Consider the following 26811-nt stretch of genomic DNA (forward strand, 5'->3'; position numbering starts at 1 on the left):
ACTCAGAGAAAGGGTCATGTATGACTTGAAGACCTTACCTTGCTGCCAATGATGGAGCGGACCTCATCGTCAGGAGAGGTGGGCGTACCGGAGATGTCGGGGTTACTGTTGCTAAGACTACGGGAGCGGTTGAGGTTAAGGCTGGCTGGTCGAACAGCTGAGCGAGCCATGGTGGCATAGTGAACCGAACCTCCCAACCCTCCTGGGCCTTTGGCGACACACAACAGAAAGGAAATTAGGAAAATAGGACTTCGATGAGCCACTGCACCTAACCATCCAGTAATGAACCCATTATTTCAGAGTAGTTGAATTAACACTTCTGGCAGTGGATGGTTTAACAACAAAAGCCACTGCAAAAACCCCCAAAAACCTGTATATACCAAATACAAGCCAATACTAGGGATGGGTACCGGTATGTACCGGCCATAATGGCACCGGTTCTGACATAAACGGTAGTAACCAGACCGAAAAGCAGCGCACATTTCGGTGGTTTATTTCAGTGCTTTTTTTTTCCTGAAATGTCATACACTTTGGATTCTAGCCAATCATTTTACCTTTGCAAGCGTAGTAGGCGGGCCCAGGTACGTACGTTCTTTTAGAGAAGAGCTACAGATTAAAAATGCCCAAGGCGAAGCGGTCAAAGTCTGGCTGTACTTCACAGCAGAAGATGCAAACTCAGCAGCCTGCAACAAGTGCTTTAAGGTGATACTGTGCAAAGGAGGTAACTCCTCGAATCTGATGAAACACCTGGCGACGTATAGCATTTTGTTAAAGCCGAGAAATGCGCCGTATTTGATAGCTTACTGCGAGACCTCACACCGGGCACATCTACTGCGGGTGGGTTGCCTGTTATCGGACCCGGAGTTAGCAACATCCCCCAAAAACCCGAAGATTAGAGTCCTGGCCCCTAGCCCTGCCAGTGTAGCAGAAATGATGACGGATGATGATGGCAGCAGCAGCCGTTCTTCTCTGCGTGAGTAGCTTAATGTTGTTCGTGTGTAAGTTACGTTGAGTAGGCTAACCACGTTATTACATTAATGCATGTAAGGTGAACTAGCAAACACCGTCGTAGTTACATGAGGCTGTCTTCTTGTTTGATGGCAGATACTCCCTTCACCCTGGCCAAAAAGGCTAAAATGACCAAAGAAAAAGTGGAAAACAGCTAAACATGAGAGGTTTTTGGACAAAGTTTGTGTTTTTTTCCATTGATTAAGCACTGCTTCCAGCCAAGAGTGATGCCATAAATCCCCTATAGCTGCAGAAAAGGCTAACATTGTTATCTTTTTACAAAAAAACAGCAGAACATGAGAGGTTTTTGGACCAATTTTGTGTTCTCCATTCTTTAAGCACCGGTTCGAGCACCGTTTAAGCACCGGCACCGTTTCAAAAGTACCGGTTTGGTACTGGTATCGGATAAAACCTAAACGATACCCATCCCTAGCCAATACACCAAAAAAACAACTGTAACTTTTATCCAAAGGCTAAATCTGTTGTGATGTACAGACGCTGGCCATATCTACCTGTTAAGGATGAGTTGGTGTCTGTGTTGAGCAGGTAGAAGACAAAATGGATGTGGGAGGAAAAAAATAGTAAAAGATGAAAAGAAATAGAAAAAGAAAATTATGGCAGGAAGATTTGATGAGTTAAGGGTTGAAAGGGGTTAACTTAAAAGGAGAAAATAGAAGATTCAGGATAAAGAAAAATGGGAGGACACTGTAGTCACTGTACCTGGCGAGGGCGAGTTGGGGTCGGTGCTGGGCAAGCGGAAGACATAGTGGATGTATGAAGACAGCAGGCTGTTGCGGCCATGCATGTCCTGGTTGGTGTCCAGGTACTTATGAAGCCGGTTCACTATGGAGGCCATCACCTCGAAACATGCTTGCCCAAGATTCACTAAAGACAAAAAGAAGAGCTTTCTGCTAGTTAACATAATTACAAGTGTAGCCTTTCGTTTTTATCTGGTGCAGGCCTTTATCATACCTATCTGTCCAGCAATGACGGGCGGGCGCACTACCAGCAACACCAACTTGTCAAGTAGAAGGTGAAGGAATCGAACTATTGGTTCAAGTTGGGACGAGTTTAGTGCTGCAATGCTGGACTTGAGCTCAGTTTCCAGGTTGTTCTCCATGATTCGCATGTCTCCTATCCTTACTGGGAACATGTGCTCATCCAGGGCATGCACCAACGCAAAGAACTTATCCAGGTACTGGTCCTAATGATGGAGAGTTGGAGGAATGGGGGTAGAGATGAGGTTAATAAGAGAGAGAAAGTTTTTTGGCAAAAACAAATGTCGGTACCATAATGTGGAAGTGGCAAACAGAGAAAATCACGTAAAAAGGAGATAAAGGAAGAAAGAAATGTGACAAAGATTAATGGATAGAAAAAAAAATACCAAGAGAAGAAGAGGGCAAGAATTAGAAAACACAATTGCGTACAAGGATGAAAAAGCTAAAGGGGAAGAAAGTAAACAAAAGTAAGCTTGGATCTATTCTTCAGTATTCTTTGCTAAACCAGCAAGTTGGCTCCCCGAGTAAAAACCGCAAGCCGAACATTGCTACAAGTACACAGGAGAATCCAACAAGTCTAATCTGTGCCAAGAACAGTGATTTATGAGCACATTAGTCCCAGCTGGGTTCCTAGAAGCCATGGTCAAGCTCCTCCCAACACCACAGTCAAATCAGAGATGGAGTAGGCCTCAGTAAATTACTGGCAAGGTAAGAGTCACTACCTAATAAACTGGTGCTGGGAAGGAATTACAGTTTAGGTATGAAAATAATGTTTTTCTATTAACGTTAAGTGAAATATTTTGAGTCACATTACAATAATAAATCTGTCCATCTTTGTTTCAAAATAACAGGTTATGTTGATATTCTAAGGTTTTACATTCTAGGACATCATTTAACTAATGAATCTGAAAAATGCACAAAACTACTGTAGCTACTGTGAAGCCGTTGTGCTTAGTACTATTACCTGTGTGTGGATGGTTGAAACAGCGACCACTTCTACATTGAATACTCCTCGATGGTTGTCTACCCACTTCATGCCCGGGAGAGGGACCTGAAGGTACAATAATGGGAGAGTAAATCCGAGTGGCACTTACATAACAGAGAGAAACAATGAAAGGGAAGGGCCAGGTTATCTGATTTGCTTGTGATAATGCAGTATTATATAATAATGATTTCTGAAGTGCATCCTGGGAATCCCATATATAGAACACTAGTTATATTTAATATAGAAACATTAGAAGTTCTCCTTTAGCTCATCTCTCTGCATTATGCTTGTTTCATTCAATATAAGCTTAAAAAATGCTTACATCTGGGGAGAGAACAGAGTAGGACTGTGGTGGTTTTTCCAGAGACACAGGCAGACAGAAGTGTCCCGTTCTCAGACGCCCGTTCTGCAACATAGGAATCCACTGCACACAAAAAAAGAGAGAGATAAATGATAAACAATACACATACATCTTCTAAATTCACTAGGAGAATGTGAGTGACTGTTTTGAAAAAGATTTGTAGGCTGTGTAAACATCTCGCTAAATAAATGAATCTTTTTTTCACCCTTTCATATGTTGTACTTGTGCTATTTTCAGTTAAATTTCTTTCATTTGTGTCTTTTTGCAAATGGGGTTTGAAGTGGGTGTGTCTAAATTCACAGCTATGAAAGAACAGAGCACAAATTTGAAATTATACACACGTGCATTATCACATGATTTTACCGTGTATCCCACAGGGGTCTCCAGTGGTGTGTTCTGCTTCTGCTGGCAGCTGACATGGTAAAAGGTGAAAAGAATGTGGTGGTGGTCTGACAGAGAGGCGGGCAGTTTGATCTTAATCTCGTCATGAAAGTCAGGAGATCTACATCAATTAGTAAAAAAAACAAAAAAACAAAAAGAATTTCATGAGTATCACAAACTGATCATTTTAGAGTCAGATAATTGAGAACTAATCTCTTTTGAGTGGCTTGCACTCAATCGATTAAACTGTGTAGGCATATCATACAGTTCAGGCCGCTATCTCGATGTTGCTTCACTTGGCTGATGGTTCCAGCTACAGCCACTATAACTATAGATCTTCCACTGTCTGAACACACTGTATAAGCACAACTTAGGCATAGAGAACAGTAGAAGAGTTTCTTAGCTGTATCAAATGTGCAAGTGCGCTGTTCTACCAACTGCCTGCTCACTGGTTAACACCTCTTCAATACTGGTGATCAGTATATGTTACTGAAGGGAGCACACGTCAGTCAGAAATATGCAAAGGCTTTTCTCAATGCTTTCCCAGAAGGCTTTTAGAGAGTTAATTGCAAAGAATATTGAATACATTAGGCTTGTTGTTTTATAAACTGGCTTAACAGGCTTATGTGCTCCATTTTCACTCCCACAATTACAAATATTTATATCAATTGACCTAAACATATTCCATTTCCACCCTCAATTTTTAACTTGGGAATATTTGTCTCAAGTAAAGCAGGGGTTCAAGTGATCTAAAAACAAAGAAATTATATAAACACATTATTATTCACTTCAGCTGAATTCTTACAAGTCCCTCAGGAGGAAACATTCAGAAACAAACAACCACAGCTATAGTAAGCCCATCAACAGATCTACTAAGATAGCTTCAAGGATGGAAACAACCCAAACTGCTTAAAAGGGTCATAGAAGGCAACTGATTTCTCATGGGAAGAAACAGTTTGGTTCTGGACCAGAAAAGGAAAAATCCTGGAGCAAAAACAGCATCAGGAGAAACTTTTATTGGAAATGATTGTAGGTTATTGGCAGGGCAACCTCCATTAAAACCAACAGCAAATTCAAGATGGAGAAAGCAGTTCTTTCTTATGGCATTTCTTATTTTTAGAGATATACATGGTAAAATATTTTGTGCTAGTTCTAAGCGAAATGCAAACTGTATTGACATTTCTTCTTTTGCAGCAAATTCCTAGTCAAAGTGCTACTGTCACTCAGATATAAATAACAACAAATGCACTGTCAACAATTTACACTAGTTATTAAAATGAACACCACTTGAAACCATCTAAAAATGAACTTAACCCATTTCTAAAAAATAGCACTGAATGTAGGACAAGCGCAGACTTTACAGTGATGTTGAAGTAGTGGTGATTTTTCCCCACCTTTTAAATTTCTGGCCTTTGTAAGCTGGCATGCTGGTGCAGTGATCAGCACTGTCACCTCACAGCAAGAAGGCTCTGCGTCCACACCTGAAAGCAACCTGGTGCCTTTCTGTGAGGAACTTGCATGTTCCCCCTGTTCCTGAGTGGGCTCTCTCCAGGTACTCTGGCTGCCTTCTGCGTGGTAGATTGAGTGGTGATTCTAAATTGCCTATAGATGTGAATGTGAACGTCAACCGTTTTTGTCTTTATCTACCAGATATTTTCCCCAGTGTCCGCTAGGATAGGCTCCTCCCACCCTTCGTATCATTGATTTGGTTTAGTGGTTTAAAGAAAATGGATGGATGCATTTCTGTTATTAATCTGAACAGTGTAAAGTATATAAAATAATAAAAAACGTGCAAATTAAGAAAATATCTTTACAACTTTGGTAAATAATAAATGCTATTCTATATATTCCTTGGTTTGCAGTGGGGGGGGGTTTCTCCCAAATGCTTGATTTTTGTCCTCAAAACAATGAGGATGTTTTACCTGATCTGCTTGTGTTTTGTCTTTTAGGATATGTTTTTCTCTCATTTTGATACAGATCAAAGTTAACATCCTTTTTCCTGATTTTTCTGAGTAGAGTTGATTTTTGACGACGCGTTTGGAACAGCACACTATGTAGCTTATTTCAACCAAAACACACCTGTTGTGGTACACCACTGCAGTGTAGGCCTCTTTGTAGAAATCAGCACAACTTGACTTCCCAAATATTACCTGAGGAATAAACAACAGTTTTACAATAAATCAGATAATGAAAAATCTATCTTTTAATTATTACCAACTGCATAATAAAAGTTGCCAAGACACTAAAAGGTCTGACAGATATTACATTCATAGCTTGACTAAGATTCAAAAACAACAATCTTCATGTTCTGGAAAATCATTGTGTACCGGCATTGCATTGCTTGGATCTTCTCCGTTCATAAATTGCACTTTCACAGTGATGTTGCGGGCGGAGCCTTGGCGGTTGGCAAAGTTCAGACTCTGAGGGTTCACATATAGCAGATTTCTGAAAAATATATGTTCAAGAGCACAGACACACAAAGGAAAAAAAATGCACATCAGAGATTCAACCACACTAGAATTAAAAGACAGGAATAACACAGTAAAGAAGCATAACATAAACCTTAGAGCAATTTACTTTTATATCAAAATCTTTTTGCAACTGAGACATTTAACATACAGATTCATATTGTTTACATTTTCCAGGCCTTAAAATACATCTAGGAAGCAGCAGTGTTACTCATCATCATAAGCTAAACTATTATAAAGTGGTAACTTTAATACACCTCAGCAAATTTTATAATACTGCGTAGCACATTTTCAAATACAGATTTGAAAAATAATCCAAAAGGAGGGCCATATCATTTGACTACGTAAAGAGGATTAATGACCTTTAACTCTAATAACCAAGTGTCTCTGAAAGTGCTTGACCTACTTACCTAACACTGTTACATCAGTTTCCACGAACTGATCAATTAAAAGGGGCAAGGCTCCCACAGCAGCTAAACCTATTCTGACTGGTACTTAAGGGAGGCTTGGCCTGTCAGTAACCATGAAAGGTAACGATTGCAAATAGACTTTACTTTTCAGAATGGGTTAGATAAGAGGGGAATGGGAACTGTATAAATCACTACAAAAGGATATTAACTATCTGCAATGATTTCTAATATTTTAAGATGGGTACTGAGAGCATGGCATTATCGTCTGTAATTTCGTGCAAAGAAGGAAACCAGAATAATGTGTGGAGAATAAACGGCTGAGGGCCCTGGGGAAAATTTTCCGAATTTGAGATGCTATTTTTCCAATTTTGTCAACTGCCACTTCACAAGAATCGCTTCCATGTGAAGTAAGTCTCCCTATAAGCCAGACTACTTTGGTTTACACTGGATGTTTTTTGCAATTAATTCATATACATGAGATAAAAGGCACCTGGTCAATCTCTTGTTTTACTTCACAATCCCATTCATTGTTGCCAAAATGTGTGTGGTATACTCGCTACTGGACTGTTGGGAAGGAGGAGGAAGCCCCAGAATAGGAAGTGTAAAGCAACCTGGGATCAGCTGACAAACCGCAATGACGTAGTCGATTCTGTGGGGGATAACCCCACAGAGACCGCAGCTGGAACCACAAGTGACAAGGAATCGTGGGAATCTTTGTCTAATGATTAAAAATCTAATCCATCTTTTCCTCTGTTAACATCCATCTAGCATGTCCTAGTAATTGTCATGGCTGTTCTGAAACAGGCTGTTGAACTGAAATAGACCCCAAGATGACATTACTGTGGCAGAGCTGAAATACCCATAAAAGCACAAATGGAAGCATTCCTGATTGGTCACTTCACCTCATCCGATTCAACTTCAGTTAATAAGTACACATGTGAAAGCAAACTTTACAATGTAGATGGCACTTAGGCACAGTTACTATTTTGAGATGAGGGGCTCCATAAGGGAAAACTGGCACTGTTTATCAGCTCTAAATAAAACAATAGCTTTCTAATAAACAGATTAGATGTCGTTGGAAAAATTTCCCAGTACGAGTAATTATAGAGTATTAAAAACTGAATTATTAATTTAGTAGGATTCTTAAGTGCTTCTTGATCTATGTGACCTGGTAGAGGTAGATCACACTCCACAAGTCCAAAACATTACCTTTGTCACACAATGTTCTGAAGGATTTTTCATATATTCTTCAAGACTGACAATGTAGTAAAATAATGCAGTGAAATAATTGTTCTAGACTTGTTAAGGTAAGATTTCAGAGTTACTTTTTTAGACCCATTTTAAATTTCTTTTTAAGCTAACAAAAATCTATGTTTAAACATTGAAAAGTGAATTTCTTTAAATGCATTACATGGAGACAATTTCCACTTAGTCACAAATGTCCCAACCTGCTAATTAACCAGTACAGAAGAGTGGTGTCCTACCCACCAGCCAACATATAGTGAGATATTCAAGGACATGAAAATATGTTTCTACATGCCTTGAGTGAGAATTTGAAATCAGATGTCTCTGACATCAAAACATTAAGCTAGCATGTTTGAGATCTGCCTGAGTCACAGTAATAGGCGTCTTTGGACATTCCAACAAGTTATCAAATAGATGCAGTACGAGAAAGAAGTGAAACAACTTTATGGATGCCGACTATCAACACAAAAATTCGAGGATGTGCCGTCTACAGTTAAATGATGAACTCCAGCATGGGAGGTTACATGTTAACTCTCAAGTATCTTCAAGTTAGTCAAAACAATAATCACTGTACTGGAATGGAGGCTAGAGAGCTAAATATTGTTAGGAACTTTATGCCAATAAAGTAAATTTCTGGCCCATTTACTCAGTCCTTCTTTTCCTTACCAAGTTTGGTTCCTCCCCTTTTCATATAAAAGACCAGTAATCACTCCAACCTGAGGTACTAAATCCTTAAAACCACAAATTACTAGCAAGCTCGTTATAACGACTGGGTGGTATTTTAATGCATAGTAACTGTAAATTTAACAGTTTAAGCTAACGCTAATTAAGAAAATAAAGAAACAAAACTAAAAACTTGTGTTTTTATGGACAATTTTAAGCGTTTAACTATTTGCTTTATTTTTTAAATGCAGCAATGTGTTACTATGACAAAATTACAACATTTATATTCCGGTTAAATATTACACCAAAACATTTTTACTGATTAGTTCCACCATCCACCACAGTTGAAGGTCAGCATATTTCACTTCCACAAGGGACAAAATGAGTGAGCAATAAAACTGTGATGATGAGTACATAATATCCAAACTCTCTGAAATCATCCATACCCAGGAGCTCAAACCTGGCACAGATGACAGACTCAATCCCATCTCCAGACAAAAAGAGAAAGAAGAGCAAGAGAGCGAGAGAGAGAGAGTGTGTGTGTGTCTGGTGTGAGGCTGATTCAGCAGGATGCTAAATCAAACCCAGGAGCATTAATTACACACAGCATTATCAATCAGAGCCCAGTGAGTGCAGGGTTATAAGGTTTGAGATTGATCAGGCTGACGATCCATCAAAACAGCAGTGGTCATTGTTGGCTTTCTGCTGATCAGCTAAAGTGCTGGAGAGCAGGGTAGGGTGTGGTATGGAGAGGGGATTGGGGTTAAATGGTTAGTGTGTGTGTATGTGCGTGTGTGAGTGCGTGTATGTGTGTGTGTGGGGGGGGGGGGGGGGGGGGGGGGGCGGGGTAGACACATGTCGTTTGCACACTGCTGTGATTTGTTTGTTCAGAAGAGGGAGGGGTCAAGGGGGATTTGGGAGGAGGTGGGGTACAAGGCTAAAAACATAGTAGGGATTAATGATCAGCTAATCCCCCCTCCTTTACTGAGAGGGCAGTATATAACACGAGGCAGCTCGACGTTCTCGTATTGCTTTAGCAGCAAAGAAGTCTAGCTTAGCAGCAGAGGCAGCAGAGAGAAGAGTGTAGAGGAGAACACGAGTAAAGCTGAAGCAGGGTTCTAGGACTGGAATAGAAAAATCATCATGAAGGTATTTTTCCTGTTGCTGGTGCTAACCAGTTCAACCGTTGCTGCCCCCCTGGAAGCCTCGGGTAGACAAGAACACCCGACCCTGCCTTCCCAGGCTTCCACCATAGCACCAATCCAACCCGAGCCCAGGTCTCGCTTTGCCATGCTGGACGATGTTCGCCTACTAGCAAACGGCCTCCTCCAGTTAGGCCAGAGTTTACGAGAGTTTGTCCACAAGACCAAGGCACAGATCAACGACATCTTCCAAAAGCTCAATATTTTTGACCGCTCTTTTTACCAGCTCTCAGTCGTCACATCGGAGATTAAAGAGGAAGAGGAAGAGCTCAAGAAGACCACTAGCTTTTTGAAGGCCAACAATGAGGAGATCAAGAATTTGTCACTGGAAATCAACTCGAAGATCAACAACATTCTGCAGGAGCGCACACAACTGCAGAGCAAGGTGGGGAACCTTGAAGAAAGACTGAAGGGCTTGTCGCAGAGCATGGTCCCTGCCGATCAGCTTAGTGAAATCACATCTCTCAAGGTAAGATGCTTCAGCAGCTAAAACTTAACAACACAAGTCAGTCAAGATATGCTCACTGAATAAGGAGCAGATAAGCTGTGTTTGTGCAGTGTTTGTCCACTAAACAGATTTAACTGCATTTTACAAACTGAGTTAACTGAGGATAATTTTTGTTTTACATTTTTCCTGAAAAACTTTCACATCAACACATGAGACTCAAAGTATTATATTTTTTAGGAAGTGATTGAAGCTCAAGATAAAACAATTGGCAATCTTCTGAAAGCTGTGAAGGAGCAACATGATCAGCTGGACTACCAGAAAATAAAGATTAAAAACCTGGAGGAAAAGGTACTTGTACTAGAAATCATTATATTTTGCCTTTCAAGGGAAAATATCTGAAATCACTGAGAATCTAATTTGTTACATTACCAATGCACATTCTGTTTAAACTATATATAAAACCATTTAAAATGAGTGACTCACTTGCATCTCCTGCAGCTCACCTATGAGAGTTTTCAAGATACAGCTGATAAACTAATGGACTCTGACTACGAAACTCTTGATATGTTTGAATATCTGAAAGGAAACTCAACTGGCCTGGAAACAAGTGGTAATTACTTAATATACTCAAATATCTTTCTAAATGCCAAACTTACTTAAATAAAAGTAGAGTTAAGGAATTCATTTGGCTTTTCTACACTTTTTTTTTTTTTCAGATTTTCCCATGGACTGCACTGACGTGTTTAACAAAGGAGAAACAAATAGCGGTGTCTACGTTATCAAACCAAACCAATCAGAGCCGTTCAACGTTTTCTGTGAAATGAGTTCAGGTGGGTAAGCAATCTCGAGTTCTCATCAAAGACGTCCAAATACCATTTCTGCATTCACAAGCACTGACATTTTTTAGATAACACACTGGCATTTATGATTTCTACAATGACTGAGGAAAGAGCAAAAAAAAGAAAAGAAAAGAAAAAAGAAAAAAAGTTGATAACCTACTCACATTATTTATGACAAAACTTTTACATTCCCTGAAATATTTCTTTGTTCTTTTACAGAAGGGGGTTCAACAGTCATCCAGCGCAGGGTTGATGGTTCGGTGGATTTTGATCAGACATGGGAAAAGTACGAAAAAGGTTTTGGAGATCTGGAAAGTGAGTACACTTTATGGTTAAAATTTTTAAATAAAATATTCTATTTTTAGAATTAACAAAAAAATGACAGTCTTTACTCGTAATAAACATTTATTTTTCACAAATGTCATGGCATATTCAGGAAAAAAATATATACTGAAAGCAGCAGAAAACAATAGGGGCTGACACAATATAAAGAAAAAGCCATAATCAATTGATCAGAACAGTTCCTAAATATTTTCTATTAAAGTAGAAAATCTACTGTGTCAGCAGTGTCTTGGTTGCAGGAGCATTTGTAAGTGCTCCCTATAGCCTTGGTCACAGGAAACAATAATTGTCAGATATCGGCCCTGAACGACTTCCTGTATTATCCGAGCACACAGCCAGTTTGGCAGCCTTCCCTACAGCACTTGGTATGCTCATACAAGCACTCATAACCCATTTACAACAAAAAGGCTCTTCATCTGCAAAAGATGAGTTTCAACCTTCTTTCACAGCCTAATGATTACAACCCACATGCTACTAACAGTATGCTTTTAAAACCTGGTTGACCCAAAGTCTGCTGGAAGTTAATTACAATTTTCAATCCATTATAAGATGAACTGAGACTTCAGAGTTTCTGAGATTTGTTTTTCCTACAAATAAACAAAATAAATTTGATTTGTCACACAGAGGACTTCTGGCTGGGCCTAAAAAAGATTCACAGCATTACACAGGAAGGTGTTTACATCCTTCGCATTGATTTGGAGGACTGGAAGGAGGAAAAACACTGGGCTGAATACCGCTTCTCACTGGAAGGTCCCTCCAAGGACTATAGTCTTCGTGTCAGCCATTTCTCAGGTGACCTGCCTGATACCATGGCCAACTGCACCGGCATGAGATTTGCCACAAAAGACAGAAACACAGACAGCAACCAAAACTCCAACTGTGCACGCAGCTCCACAGGTACAATCCCAAGTCACAGTATCTTGGAATGTTTCTCCACCATAGTAATAAAATAAATAATTATCTCTGATGAAGACATTTTTTTCTAAACAAGACAAAATCACATAGCTAAGACTGATATATGCTGATATAATTTCCTATCTTGACTCCCTGGCAGGTGGCTGGTGGCTCAATGCTTGCGGTGAAACCAACCTTAATGCTAGGCATGTGTGGCTGAGACCAAAGGGGCGCTTGATGAGGAGGAAGGGCATTCACTGGAGGCCAACCACAGGCTCCTCATACTCACTCAAGATGACCAAAATCTCCATTCGACAAGCTTCAACTGCTGATATCTCCAACTGAGCCCCCTGTCCACACACTATATAATACTATTGGCTTTTTTTCCCAATACACAGACATCCAAAAAGTTCAACAGGAGGGGGAAGTGACATAACACAGGCCTTCCATATGTCCAGTCTTAATTCACCCACATCATTGAGCAGATTCCTCCCTAACATTATTCGGCCATTGGCTAGTGCTCACCACCAGATAGCAGAACAAAAAAATGTCAGACGTCAGCAAATGCCGACCTGTTGCACCGTGGCACACAGGTTGTTAACCTACTGTGTCTGATCCGACAAGGACAGTAAGTAGAACTGTCATTATGCAACATCTGTCATCGCTTGCAAAACAGACATATTGATCCACATCAGCAACCTAATTCAGAATTGATTGCAAAGCAATACATTGCAGTTGTATAACAGCAAATTAGGTTTCTGAGAATAGACTACAATTCTGAAACCCACACTGCTTAACAACCATTAAGGTGAACTTGGATACATTTATGACAACAACAAAACAAGGTATTTTAAAGTATGTTTGGAAGAACTACATGTTCAAAGTGGCTAAAGGGACAAATACCAACAGATTACTACATAAAGCATGCAAGTTATGCAAGTCAAGGTAAAAAAATCATCTCCTGCTTCTGAAAAAAGTCCACTACAAACTACAAAGCTTTAGACAGCGCACTGATTTTTCTTTTTCTTATTCTTTTATATTTTTTTTATTCTGTATTTAAACTATGATATGATATGATTTATGCAGGTACCGCTAGAAAATTATAATTTCTGTGTGTTTCCTACATTATTGAGTCATATTGACTTTTGCTCATTATTACAAAATAACCAACTGTACTGTAAAGGTTCTCATACTAACACATCACTGTGAGAAGCAGCTTTGTGTGCTAAAATCATATTTATGAGGCCAAAAATACATCTACCTGTATAAAAACAATACAAAACTATGGTACTATTTCTTTGTTTAATTTTGTCTTGAACCAAATGGAGTTAAATAAGTAAAGAGGACATGTTGAAAGGTTGACACACTAATGAAAATGAGATCTAAGGAATAAAACCACTGTTAAAAAAAAGCAAAAACTGTGATCCCAGAAAACCACTGTAAACAAATCCACTTAACTCAGTTTGGTTTACTATCAGTCACAGGCCAATTGCATCTGCAGACAGTCAGACCCTGTCAGCACCTGTCTGGTAACGTCTGGATGTAATCACCTAATATTGGTCTATCAAAATATACTGCTCAAAGAAAAAAAAAAAAAGAAGAACAAACTGAAAATCTTTACTGATATAGACTCATGTAACAATAGTAAATTCATACTTCATGTAATCCCTTGAAGTTTTCAGCAGTACAACATTGTATGCTAACATAAAATGTTCTGGATGGAACACAACAGAAAAAAATGGCAGGTGTAATTTTTAAAATACTCCTCACATAGTTTATACTGCACAGTAATATAAATCCTGTCAACACTGTTTCATATTTTCTAATTATTATTAATTATTATTAATAATTATTATTAATTTATTTTAACCCTTAAATAACCCTTTTTTGTTTTTAATTAACTTTAGCTTCAATTAGTTTCCAGATTGGAATTTCTTGTTTCACTTCAGTTTTTATTGTTTGAAAATGTTAAGTTTTACTTCATTTTTGATTAATTTCACCGTTAGTTTTGGTCTTTAAAATTATTACTGAATAAAGGCCAAATGTCAGAGGCCAAAATTGAGGACAATCAGAAAAGATATTAAAATAAAAACACACTTTTTGACTGCGAGTTGACTCACAGCCTTGTAGACACTGCAGGTCTCAATAAACACATCCATTAATAAAATACATTTTTTAACCAGTGAGCTAAAGAGTGAAGTAGTATTTAGATGTTAAGTTAAGTACAAACTGGTTTGTAATTAATTTTTTGTGTAATCTCGATGTCAAACAGACAAATAAACTACCATTAAGACGTTATTCATTCACTACAGATGTTTTTTTCTGTACCTGTATATGGTGTTCGGCACATAGACGTCCCTGGCAGGAAACTCAAGGATCTCCCTGGTGGGACGCACCCTGCTGTCTGGGTAAGGCTTAACCTGCAGGAGGTCAGGGGTCAAGCAGTAGTGGGGGTTCTCCGGAGCTGGAGAAATGTCCAGCTTCAACTGGGCTGTGGTGAGTGTGTGAGTAGTCAGAGAAAAAAAGGAAAGGAGTGTTAAAGAAAGAGCAAAGAATCATTTTCAGATTTCAAATCAGGACAATCAAAGGAAAGCATAAATTCCACTTTTAAGTACCTGTGATAGGTCTGAGTCTCCTCAGCACTGAAGACGGTCTTCTCATATCAGCTAAGAACTTATACAAATCCTCATCACTAAGTCTGTCTCCCTCCTAAAATAACACGTAGCATAAAAAAACCATGAGAAAATGACAAAGGGAAGGAAAAGTAATCTAATACTAATAATCTACTATCATGTGAGCAAGCACATTCACATGGACCTGTTTAAAGAAGTTGGTGATGGTAAGTGTTGCAGGTCTAAAACCTGTCAGGCTACATGATTCATCTCCACTTGTGGTTCTCTCCAGAGAACGCCTTCCCATAATGCTCGAGTTCCTCCGTTCAGACCATGAGCCTTTCCTCTCTAAAAAGATACAACAAAAACAAACTCAACATTTTAAAGCCCACATTTATTTTCCACTCTGAACATGCAGACATTGTTCTAATCTGCCATAGCAACAGAAGGCTGTCGCCACCAGTCAGCATCAAAGATAACCTCTAAGGTCAAAGGGTAGTCAAACACCAAGGGTCACAGTAAAAATAACACAGCAGGGATCAATATGATGTTGCCCTGTTTGCTTCTAAAGCACACCAATTTACTGAAATGTCCATGCACCTAATGCATGACTGCCATGTCTGTTATGGTCTCTTCAACTAGACCATGTGTGATACGGAAAGTGGGCATAAAAAATACTGCCATGTTTTTTTTCCTACTCACTGGAACTTTTGATATCATTCTGAGATACACGGTCAACGTCTACAATTACAGTTAGAAAGCTTGCATTAAAAGAAGATGGTTAGACCTGAGAGACTCATCTCTAGCTCTGTATCTCTCTCCAGGCTGCCGGCACTGTTAACAATGTTCATTAGATGGATGGCGGTCCACGCAAAGGGCATTCGGTAGCGCCCCAGACGTTGGCAGAACTGCTCTGACTGGCCTCGAAGCTTCTCCAGCTTCTCCTTGTTCTATAAAAAAATAGAAATGTTAACGTAAATACAGGGTTTGTGGTACATTAACAATGAATCAGAATTCTTTTTGTTTTAATTTTTATTCACTGCAACATATTGGTAGTAAAATTAGGAGATGACCATGAAAAGGAATGTACTTTTAAATGAGTACTTGCAGTTGCAGAAACAGTAATGAATAAAAACATTTATTATGACATCACATATAACTGAAATACATCTGAGACTGAGCTTTCGTGGTATTCATCATCTAATTCACTCTCATTGTACCTTGGCAGCATCTGACTCTTTGAAGACCATATAGGGCTCTGCGCACTCTCCAATATCACCCTGCTGCAGTACTTTTTCCAGCTGTTGACAAAGCAAACACAGACTTCAGTAACTACACTCACGTGCAGTGAAACAGGTCAGAAGATGGGTGTCAAATTGTGAAAGGATAGCAGGTTTCTTCAATTAAGCTTTATCTTTCATACTAAGTCAAACACTGCAATGAAAAACTGTCCAGTGTTTGTTTTGGTTGATGTAATGTATTCTGGTGCTATCAAAGAGGGACAATAAGTCAAGGTTTTACTTGTAATTTATTCAAAGACATTTCTGTAAGAGAAAGATGAAGCCTCAAGCACCCTTATACTGATGGCATTGCATAATCATGGATATCTAACATTCAGGGAAACCCGCTATTAGTACTCTTTTACGTATTACAAAACAAAAGTTGACAAGAGAGATGAAATTCTAGCATGACTGTTTCACCTTGATGACTAGGAAGACATCCTGGGAGGGGTAGGTGATGGAGAATATGGCAGAGCGAGCCAGCGTGGAGATGGCTGCTGTCTGAATGTGAGGACGCAGCATCGCTTTTGTCTGCTCAGAGTTTAGGTCAAAGAAAAAGTTTTCTGATATCTGAAGGACACATGAAACAGACACACGGATAATTATTATTTGACCAAAACACCTGTTAAATGTAATCATAGCACTACGCCATCACAACTATTATTATTTAATTGTAATTTCTGATGACTCTATTACTAAAGCATGGCTTCTTGCTCGTGGAGGCTGGCAAACATGTTAACATCTCAGTGATGAATAAGCCACCAGAGAAGTTTATGGAGCCGTGAAGCGGCATTATATATGAGAGATCTACTTATCAAGGCATCTGCTACCCTCTAGTGTTTGTTAGCTAAAAGGGAACAGAAAGAAGTGGCACTAGATAAGGTTGTTCAGATATATACATAGTTCCAGAGTATGATTTAACGGCATTCCCAAAAACATAACAGGCCCACAACATAAAATTTAATAGCCCACTCATCAAATTCGTTTGGCCTCCCAACGATTTTAACGGTTTGCAGAAGTGACCCAACAACTCAGAGCTGAGGAGGCACTGAGTAAAGCATAACAGCTTACCTTTTTCTTTTCCTTGACATCATATAAGGCCAAACTAGCAAATATGGGTTCAATTTCGATCTCAAACCTTCAAGGTGGAGAGAAAAAGGAGTGGATCAGCAGAAAGCAGCAGTTAAATAAAAGAGCTACATGGCGGTTTTTTTCTTTTCTGAAAAAGGCCGTCTACCACTTACTTCAAGGACAAGCACTTGACGAGTAGCCTCTGTCCAAAGTGTTCTTTAGGTACTTCAGGCACACAGTGGCGCTCAACGGGCTCCTCCTACACATTCACACAAACGTGTGGGGTAAAAAAAAAAAAAAAAGACTGAATTGCACAATAATTTTATCAGTTATGTAAAACTGTTTAAACTATAAATTTAATGGAGACTAGCAGAAAAGGTTTTAAGGATATGGAAAGGTGCTTACTGTACCTCATCGAGGGCGGGGTGCAGAGCAAAGAGTTCACGGTGGCGGTTGGCCTTGCGCTGGTCTTCGTTATGCCGGTCAATCTCCTCATTGGGGGCACGGTCAAGGAGGTGAGGAAGCAGGGCATCGGGGAGGGAATTCTTCAAGTCAAAAATGCTACAGGCCCAGCTACCCCTCGGAGTGTCATCAATAGACATTGACCGTCGCTTCAAGTCATCCTGCAATACAACCAATGCAAAAAAGACAGACTAGCATATACACTGTGGGACTGTTTTAAACCTGTATCTTGATATTGTCAATCTGAAATTAAGACACATCATTCAGGTTAATTATTTTCCTAATGAAAAAAAAGGATACCTGGTCATCCTGGTAACTGCTGCTGTCTGGCATCTCATCAGCTTCAAACACCTGTTTGGGGAGGCCTTTCTGGCGCTCCTTCTGCTTGTCCAGAGTGTTGGGATTAAAGCCAGTACCAAGCTTATGATATCTGAAGGAACAAGCCATTACTTAGAACACTTTAATTCATTTACTAATATTATTTCAGGATTATAATGTGTATTTTAAGAATATTTTCACATGGTGAAGCCTTACTTTCTATTGACGACTGCCCAGTCTTCTGTGTAGGATCTGACGCAGTCTCTAACATGAGGATCAGTGTCCCTGCAGCCAGACAAACATAATCAACCAAACAAACATTATTTTAACAGCAGAGTCAGACTCTAAATGCAGGCTTACTGATATGGATGGCAGACCATTAAATGTGTTGAAATAAATACATCTTTCTGGTATATCACACGCTGAAGCACACTTGTAATGCTTCTGCCATCTCTTCTGAAATACTAAGAGCCAGCAGTACATTAAGTAAAGACATTAAGCCCACATAGCTTGAAGGATTCCAAGGCGCTCATTAACTTAGTAACCAAACAGTTTACATACACATCTAATGTATATTAGATGTGTATGTAAACTGTTTGGTTACTAAGTTAATTAAAAATCAATCAAAAATTAAGAATGGAAGTCAAATGCCTGTATAGGCATTTGACTTCCATTCTTAATTTTTGCACCTCTATTAAACTGTAGGTAAGCTTATCTTACTATATTTAATAAGATATAGTAAGATAACACAGCCTCATACAAATGTAGCAAATGATTTAAGGACAGTGCCTTGACATATAAATATATTGCCGTTGAGTAAATGATAATTGTTTTTGGAAAATGAAATATGGAACCAAGATCACTATTCCTCATTAAAACCTGCGATTTCACATTAATTTGAAATATGTGCTCTCAACTTTATCTAAATTATTCAATCTCCACTATATATTACAATCTTTTATAGCTCATTTGTTTGTACATTTAACACAAATTATTTGCATTACAAACAATTACTAGTCTCTCTAGATCAACACATTAAATTCCAGATGCTATTAAATGAAGAAAAGAAAAGAAAAAAAACAACAAAGAACACTCCACATCTTTCTTCCACGGCAGCCTTACCCGTCTTCAGGGACAGCTTGTACCACTGTGCGACACTCCCTGGGTGTGTAGATGACCTCAATGTCATCTGGGGGAAACTCAATCAGATCTCTCAGGGGACCTGACTCAACAATGGGAGGGTGAGTGATAAGGTACTCCTCAAAATCCACCGGCTCCACCGCCTCCGTGAGCGGAACCTGGTGGGCGATGAGAAAGTGTGACAGGGAGAAAATCAGAGGGATGGGAGAAGTTAAGTAGCTGTTAAGGGCATACACGCCAGTACAGCTCGGCTACTTTTTTTTCTTTGTCTACAAATGTCTTAATAAAGTCGTCTCTACTTTTAAGCAAATGCTTCACAAATGCAGTTATTGAGAAAAAAGGGAGAGCTGGTGTTATATGTCACTCTATTATAGAGCACCATGTTCTGAAATAATAGATCTAAAATATGAGGTGATTTATGTCAATTCTGTTAGGGGAACTGTTTTAGATTTCAGATCATTGTTAATTTCATAATAAAAAAAATCAGTTGTAAGAAAGATCCGTGTGGGATTTGAGAATATCCTCAAAGCTGATACAAGCAGCCAGATTATCACAGGCTAATGACATCATGGGTCTTACTGCGCTGACACAGGGGAGGATACTAGCAGTAATGTGGTAACCACACACCGTGTATGTCAATGAAATTCATTTTGTAACTTGTGGCGATGAAAAGCAACGACCTGTAGAAGCAAAGAATACTGGTGATGGACATACGAAGGAGTGATAAAAATATACACAACCGGAGCTAACACAGACCTACAGTTAACTGCAAAGCAACGAAAAACAAGCCAATCACTATATATCTGAATAAAACTTATGGCTGCATCCTCTACTTGGGTTTCTTTCTAATGCCCGCATCTCTACACCATTCAGGGCCTCTAAAACAGATATCTTGCCTGAAAGGGCTTCCAACTCCATTTCAGTTTCAAATGTCTGATAATATAATCAACTCTAGAATTACTTTATATGCTAATTATAAGTCACTTTGTCTGCTTCTCTGATTTGCACATGTGTTGCTAACATTGTCGTCTAAGCTAGAAGCTTTTATGCTTATTAATTCTGAGTTTCCACCTTGCCATTCGTCCTAGCAAAAACAAACAAACAAACAACTCGCTGGTCTTTCTGTTAGTGCTGTTCTTATTGTATTCTTCCACCATAATATTTTCTATAGCTAAGCAACCAGTCCTCTGTTTCTATGTTAACATTTTATGTAAAAAGTGGTGTCATATGCTTTTCAGCATTTTAATGTGGATGAAGATCCTTCTGAAACATTCTGAAATGAAAATGTGCTAGTGTGGACGCAGCCTTTACCTGCTTCTACAAGTGGAACCCAGGGAGAATCTGTTTTAGCAGCTTCATTTTAAGGGTCTGTCTGTGCGTGTCTGTGTTTGTCTGTGTGTGGGTGTGTGCATGCATGTTTGTTTTTCTTCCTCTTGAGGAATTTGAACACGAATATCTTTCACAGTTTTAATTAGAGACCAAATGTAGCCTAATTAAGTAGTGAAAGTGGGACCATGTGTTGGTGTTTCGGCTCAGGAGTACTCAGGGTCAATTGACACTACTCCTTTAACAAACATGAGCCATTTTTACACAGATGCTAAGCCAAATAAAGGTAGCATGATACTGCCTACAGCATGTGATTTTAGATACCATGACCTTGTTGTGGAATTGAAGGCACAACAGTTTATACATCAGTACTACCATTGTAATATTATCATGCCTTACTTGCTAATCGTTTCTACAATCAACGATTGTCATGCTCAAAGCTCAAAGTCAGAACAATAACGATACAAAACAGAAAGGGATAATAATGATGGTGCTGCACCAACACCTTCAAATGTCTGTGTAAAAAGGCTTAATGTGGTGAACGGGACAATCAATAATGATCCCGCATGGCACTCTGCTAGACAGTTGTGCAGCTTTTCACATGTACCAAAAACCCAACACAAAGCACCCCTGACCCCAATTAGAGAAAACATCGATCTCATTTGAAGAAAACCAAACTGCTACAACTGTTTACATGTAAACAGAATGAATGATCAGCGGCCTTTCAGACTACTCACTGTGTTACTTGTTGTTGTTCCGACGTTGAGGTTTTTGAAGAGCTGTGGGGAGCCTCCATACTGTCCAGCTATCTGTTTCCTAACCTCTGCTGCCACAGTCCTGCAAACAGAGGAGTAACAGGTAGAGAGGACAAGAAATAATTCAGCTTATGCAAAAAGTCTCTCTAGATATCCATTAAGTAGATATTGCAGGCTTATTAGTATTTAGAATCATATTAAGACCATCCCAGTATATTTCTCACAGTAAGGACGAGATTCAGTTTGTAAGGCTAATCTGAAATACCTCATGATTGTTGATGATTGTTAAGCAGCCATGAATGACGGATCCCAGTACTGGTGTGATTAAAACAGAACAGAACAAACCAGTGATGGAAATGTGTCTGTGTAAAGCTGCATACACACTGCAAGCAATTCACAGCAACGTGACAGCCAGAGATTACAGAAAGCGAATGATATTTGGTAACGTCAAGCAACTATGGGCAAAATAACTGCTAGCAGCATGAAGTGGGCAAGACCTGTGATAAACTTTCAGGCAAGCAACTGAAGAGACTCCTAATGAGAGTGAAAAATACCGCTGATTGACATATGACCTGCTACTAAAAACATTAGAAGGTCAGCTGGGCAACCGAACCCTGCAATGTCCACAAGCAACTAGACGGCAATTTCAAAGTGATGTGCCACAAGCGAATAGCTTCAACTATGTATACAGCTTAAGAATAAAAAAAAAACATCCAAGGACAGTAATGTAACTACTAGTGATATAGCAAAGCATGAATATTTTCATATTCTCCAACATATGAAATGGATTCTTGTATACAAATAGTGTTCTACAATAGTGGTGCCATTGTAGATTTAGTGGAATAACCCATAAATTTAACCCACCAATTTAACCCATCTTGGCAAAATAATGCCAAGATGAATGACAGAAGCTACATTTGAACTCGTGTGATTTCACAGTGCAAGCTCTGATTCATCCAAAACTGTGAACAACAGTGGCTGCACTGGGAAAATACAGCGCTACAACCACAGAAGTATTGTAAGTAGTAATCTCAAATATGATACTATGTGGTGAATGTATTTATATCCTTTCAGAGGTTTTTGCTGGGACTGTCCCAGAAACACCAACAAAGGTTTATTGTACAGTGAGACCTTTCCAGTAATGTATGGTATGTGACTGTCCCCGGTAGGGCTGGGCTATATCATACCGTTCACGGTAATACTGGTGAAATTTTGGGCAACGGTAGGAAAATGAAATATCGTGATAGAATATGGGTAAAACGCGCATGCGCGGTTCCTATGTTTACATACGCACATGGTGGCGACGCAGAATGAGAAGAGCGAAAGCGGATCGTTGAAACGGATGAACCAGAATTGGTTTGTAAAAATGCTGCAACTTCAGTGGTGTGGAACTGGTTTAGCTTTCGTCCGTCAGATACACAACAAAGCACTATTTTTGGTAGAGCATGCTAGCAGGCCGTCGTTATCACCGTGTTTTTTGGAAAATATGGCACACGTAAAATCAATCCTTTGATTTTTCTGAAAATCGACAGTGCCCCTTATAATCCCGTGTGCCTTATCTATGAATTCTGGTTGTGTTTACTGACCTCGAAACGATTTTATGTGGTACACGGCGCTTGAAAATCTGTCAAATGTTTTAGTACGACTTTGCTAAGCTACGAAGCCGCACCGCTTGATGGATTGTCGGAGCATCACGGCTGTCGTAGGCAGGAGCCTCGCGGAGTGATACCTACTGTGCTTCAACATAATATTACCGTATTGTGTGTGTGTATAACTTCTTTTTAAGTTTTGTGGATATTATACATGGTTATGCTGAGGATATGTCGGCCAATTTCCACTGGAAATGCCTTTTGGTTAAACTGTCAGCAAGGAATTTGCATTTGCACTGTTACATTTTTATATAACTTTAATGCACATAAAAAACAGCTGCTTGTTTAAGTGAAAATACATTGATGGGGTTTTTTCACTAATAAAGTTGTGGAGTTGTAAAGTATTTTGTCTAGTGTCAATTATATCGTCAGTTATTGCAAATTTTCAAATGTATATCGTGATAAATATTTTTGGTCATATCGCCCTGCTCTAGTCCCTGGTACAGTCAGTGTTCTACATTAAAAAAATGTCCCACGCGGTCCAAGTGCAATAAAGAGGGTTGGATCTATCACAAAATATTATTTCCCCTATACAACATTAGGTAATAAGATTGCATTATCTTTTTCTCAATTTCATAATGCAATTCTAGCACCAATCGTATTTATGTGGAAAACATACTTCGCTCTGCCTCCAGTATATCAAAATTTACACTAACAACACTGGTACCACTATATCAGTTATGTAACACAAGATTAACTACAGTATCCAGTATGATATTTGTCTCAGTCAATGATATGGAGTACTGACAAAGTCAAAGTTTGGTGAATTAAAAAAAACCAAAGAACTGCATGATTGCAATAATGGCATATTTATTTACTTTAAATTCCTTGAGCTAAAAATGTAGGCTTTTTTATTGAATCATTTGGGTTATCTCATAAGATACAAAGATTTATTTAAAAGGCATGCTGAAGGATTTTGGCTATGTCCAACTAACTACCTAAATGCAGTTGCTACTTCAAGCAACTCACTGGGATATGTAAAACTAACAAACACAGAGGATCACATTTTTTTGTATTTTAACTCTCCTTCTGTCTCTGCTGAGCTTCACTGTGTTAGCTCAGACAGCATCATGTATTACACCAATACACAGCAGAAAAAAAAAAGAATTAAAAAAAATCCCTGGACCCCAGTGGTCAGCACAAAGCTCTCAGTCTTCAATTGTGGCTGTAGCCACGCACATTCGAAGGTCCTTTAAATCACAGCAACCACCAAAACCACTTAAAGATTTTTGCCTTGAACAGAAAAACAATGCAGCAAGAGGCCCAAAGCGACACAAACAAATTAAAGCCAAGGAAAAAAGCTACAAACTAAAGGGCCAAGGTTATGTTACACTGCTAATGCAGAGTGTCCATGGTTATGATGTTTTTTTGTAATATTTTTCCTCATAAGCAACAAACTCTCTAATGTGTCTGTTTCTCTCCACTCTCATTCTAAAAGTTGTATCATAACGACTAGCTTGAAGGTGACTTTAGACTCTGGCCCATAATTACAGCAATTGTGAGTACAGATCACTTGTGATTGAGTCTGTGAGATCATTACAAAAGTCACATCCTTTTCCGATTTTCTAAATCGGCTAAGATCATCTCCACTCCTGTAATGCATGAGCATCAGACAAGACTACAAACAAAATGTCACAGTTATCATTTTAAGCAGGAAAACAAAACAAAAGCAGCATGATCCAACTTTCCAGCTTAAGATGAACAAGATTATGTTCTGTGGGAGAGATCAGGAGGTCTCTGCAGAGCCGTGCTGTCACAGCTGGAGAAAAAGCACAAGGCTGCACTGACAAACACATTCCACACTGCTCCCCGAGCCCTCCTGCCAGACCTTTACTTAGCACTGGTCACTGCACAGAGGAATAACTTGATTAAGCAAACAGGATATCTGACAAAGACGGTAAAAACAACAACTTCTCTTTCCAGGCGCAAAATAGAAAGTGGAAGCAAAAGAAGAATCATAGCTTAACAATCCTGAGGCAGGACTGTGCCTTCTGAGTAGGAGGAAATTTGACTTAAAATATGTGATAGCGGGCACCGGTTTAAGTCGCTGGGATGAGCAGGCGACCGTATGCCCGTGGCTGAGAGTGGCAAGCCTCGATTCGAATCCGACCCACAGCTCTTTGCCGCCTGTCTTCCCCTCTCTCTCTACCTCTGCTTTCTTGTCACTCTTCACTGTACCCTTTCAAAAGGCCAAAAAAATATGTGATAATAGCTTTCATTAAAAAGAAAGAGTGTAGCTAAACAAGTTCATCAGAGAACTCTTGTCCTTTGTTACGTGAATAATTTTAGCATGTTAAAAAGCATTCCAACAGGCTGTGAGAAGATTAACAGGGAACCATTTCAACTTTTATTGAGGCCTGTCATGCCCATAATACAGATATAATATCACAACTGCAATATAAAGCAGCCAAATTCAATAACAAATCTACTTTGTCTACTTAAACTGAGCCAGAAAAATGTCATTAAATGCCACAGGTTTCTTAATGAGGGCCGCGACTTATATTACTCTGTATGCTCATGTGCATGCCATCCAAAAGGCATCTCAGAATCATCCTGCCAGTAATTTAATAATAATGTAAAGTCCCAATAATACGATGGAAATTTAATATATGGTAGATTCATATTCTTTCAGTCGGGACATAAACAACTTCTACGGGAAAATGTCAAGATGATAGTGAACTTACTACAGTTCAATAATGAAAACACACTTGCTTCAAATAGATTATCGATTTTAAAATAGACAACACTCAGGAGCATGTCTGTGGTCTTATGTAATCATCTTTCCCTTCACTGTGGATCACAGTGAAACGCTCTCCAGAGAGATGTAAATTCTTATCTCATCTAAACAGCACCACACAGAGAACAGGTCAACCAGCAGGCACGCATGCATATACTTGCTCAACAATTTGTAAAACGCCTTCATTGTTCGGACATTAATTGATCAGGAATAACAGTGATTAAATACGTCTATGTTGATCTGTACTGTACAGCTATCTGAACACTGACTGGGAAGATGGCATTTGACAGCTTGCACAAAGCCCTTTGTTAAAGAGATTACTTTGATCTGACTGAGGGGCGGGGAAGAGATTATAATATCAGTATTTGATATCAGCGGAGGGAGGCTTTTGTTCCAAGTAATAAATGTGCAATCTCGTTTCAGTTCGGTAAATCTTTAAACATAACAAAGTTCAGGCACATCTCTCCCAGTGCCAGTAGTACCTAGCTGCCCATCGTTAGCTACTGTAAGCGAGATAGCTACTTGTCCAAAATTAACGGTTATCAATTTACAGTAGCTACGTTCATTTCGGTAATTATAATTATTGAAAGTCTGTTTCCTCTCCACCCCGGACACATACATAAATATGATATCACCCCTTTGTTAGTATTCACTGGTAAAGGACAGTAGCAGCTAGCAGTGTCGCTGTCTGTCTGGGTGGGTCTGAGCATCTTTGCAGTCACAGCTAACAAGCGGCTAGCTCAGTACAGCAAGGCTGCGCTGGCGGCTGGGCCTCCATAGGGTTCCCTCAGCATTGGTCTGAGGGCGACCTACATGGAAGTCCTCGGTGGGCATTTTGCGAGCACGTTGCGGTATGTTAAGTCTTTACCTGCTAATTTTTTGGGCGAAGGCGCGGCGTTCAGCCATGGCAGTGGCCGCTGATGTGCTTAAGCAAATTCCCAGGCAGGCAGGCAGCAGGCAGACTCCGTTTTCCACTCAATACGGCCACAGGGAAAAACGGGAAAACAGGAGAATGGATCATTACCGTAATGAACGTAACGCTGTGCCACAGAACACACCCAATGAAAAGTACTTGCGCATTCTCATTTCAAAAAGAACTCGGATGGGTTAAGGAAGAAGGATTACGGATAAAATACTATTAATGAATAGCGCAGTTTTGAACATCTTTCAAAACTAAAGACACTTGAGAATTATCGGGAAAAGCAGTTATCACAAAA

General features: G+C 39.3%; 2 protein-coding genes across 14 annotated transcripts in view; one reads left to right on the plus strand and one right to left on the minus strand.

Annotated features, from left to right (window-relative positions):
- The window catches only part of dock7 (dedicator of cytokinesis 7), a 48844-nt gene extending 22229 nt beyond the window's left edge, over positions 1 to 26615 (minus strand). For 8 of the 13 annotated variants that reach the window (XM_084911077.1, XM_084911076.1, XM_084911073.1 and 5 more), the window contains exons 1-23: positions 26463 to 26615; positions 21191 to 21290; positions 19110 to 19285; positions 18204 to 18272; positions 17970 to 18099; positions 17618 to 17830; positions 17381 to 17466; positions 17208 to 17274; positions 16557 to 16706; positions 16077 to 16157; positions 15644 to 15806; positions 15062 to 15204; positions 14860 to 14953; positions 14573 to 14735; positions 6061 to 6178; positions 5813 to 5883; positions 3716 to 3854; positions 3314 to 3415; positions 2971 to 3057; positions 1981 to 2212; positions 1729 to 1893; positions 1521 to 1541; positions 39 to 208 (exon numbers count right to left, since the gene is read on the minus strand). In XM_084911077.1, coding sequence (XP_084767203.1) covers positions 39 to 208; positions 1521 to 1541; positions 1729 to 1893; positions 1981 to 2212; positions 2971 to 3057; positions 3314 to 3415; positions 3716 to 3854; positions 5813 to 5883; positions 6061 to 6178; positions 14573 to 14735; positions 14860 to 14953; positions 15062 to 15204; positions 15644 to 15806; positions 16077 to 16157; positions 16557 to 16706; positions 17208 to 17274; positions 17381 to 17466; positions 17618 to 17830; positions 17970 to 18099; positions 18204 to 18272; positions 19110 to 19285; positions 21191 to 21290; positions 26463 to 26500 — 2778 coding nt within the window. In that variant the 5' untranslated portion in view covers positions 26501 to 26615. The remainder of the gene's footprint in view (positions 1 to 38; positions 209 to 1520; positions 1542 to 1728; positions 1894 to 1980; positions 2213 to 2970; positions 3058 to 3313; positions 3416 to 3715; positions 3855 to 5812; positions 5884 to 6060; positions 6179 to 14572; positions 14736 to 14859; positions 14954 to 15061; positions 15205 to 15643; positions 15807 to 16076; positions 16158 to 16556; positions 16707 to 17207; positions 17275 to 17380; positions 17467 to 17617; positions 17831 to 17969; positions 18100 to 18203; positions 18273 to 19109; positions 19286 to 21190; positions 21291 to 26462) is intronic. The other 5 variants (XM_084911075.1, XM_084911074.1, XM_084911071.1 and 2 more) reach the window with 1 other exon arrangement.
- On the plus strand, positions 9506 to 14542 carry angptl3 (angiopoietin-like 3). The gene is made up of 7 exons (XM_084911080.1): positions 9506 to 10190; positions 10407 to 10517; positions 10668 to 10779; positions 10886 to 10999; positions 11228 to 11323; positions 11975 to 12247; positions 12405 to 14542. Exons 1-7 carry the CDS (start codon positions 9663 to 9665, stop codon positions 12587 to 12589), a joined length of 1419 nt encoding a protein of 472 aa, XP_084767206.1. The 5' UTR covers positions 9506 to 9662; the 3' UTR covers positions 12590 to 14542.
- Positions 26616 to 26811: the final 196 nt, after the last annotated feature.

This window comes from Perissodus microlepis, chromosome 17 (assembly GCF_051167445.1).
Source record: "Perissodus microlepis isolate ML-2025 ecotype Zambia chromosome 17, ASM5116744v1, whole genome shotgun sequence".
Taxonomy (NCBI): Eukaryota; Metazoa; Chordata; class Actinopteri; order Cichliformes; family Cichlidae; genus Perissodus; species Perissodus microlepis.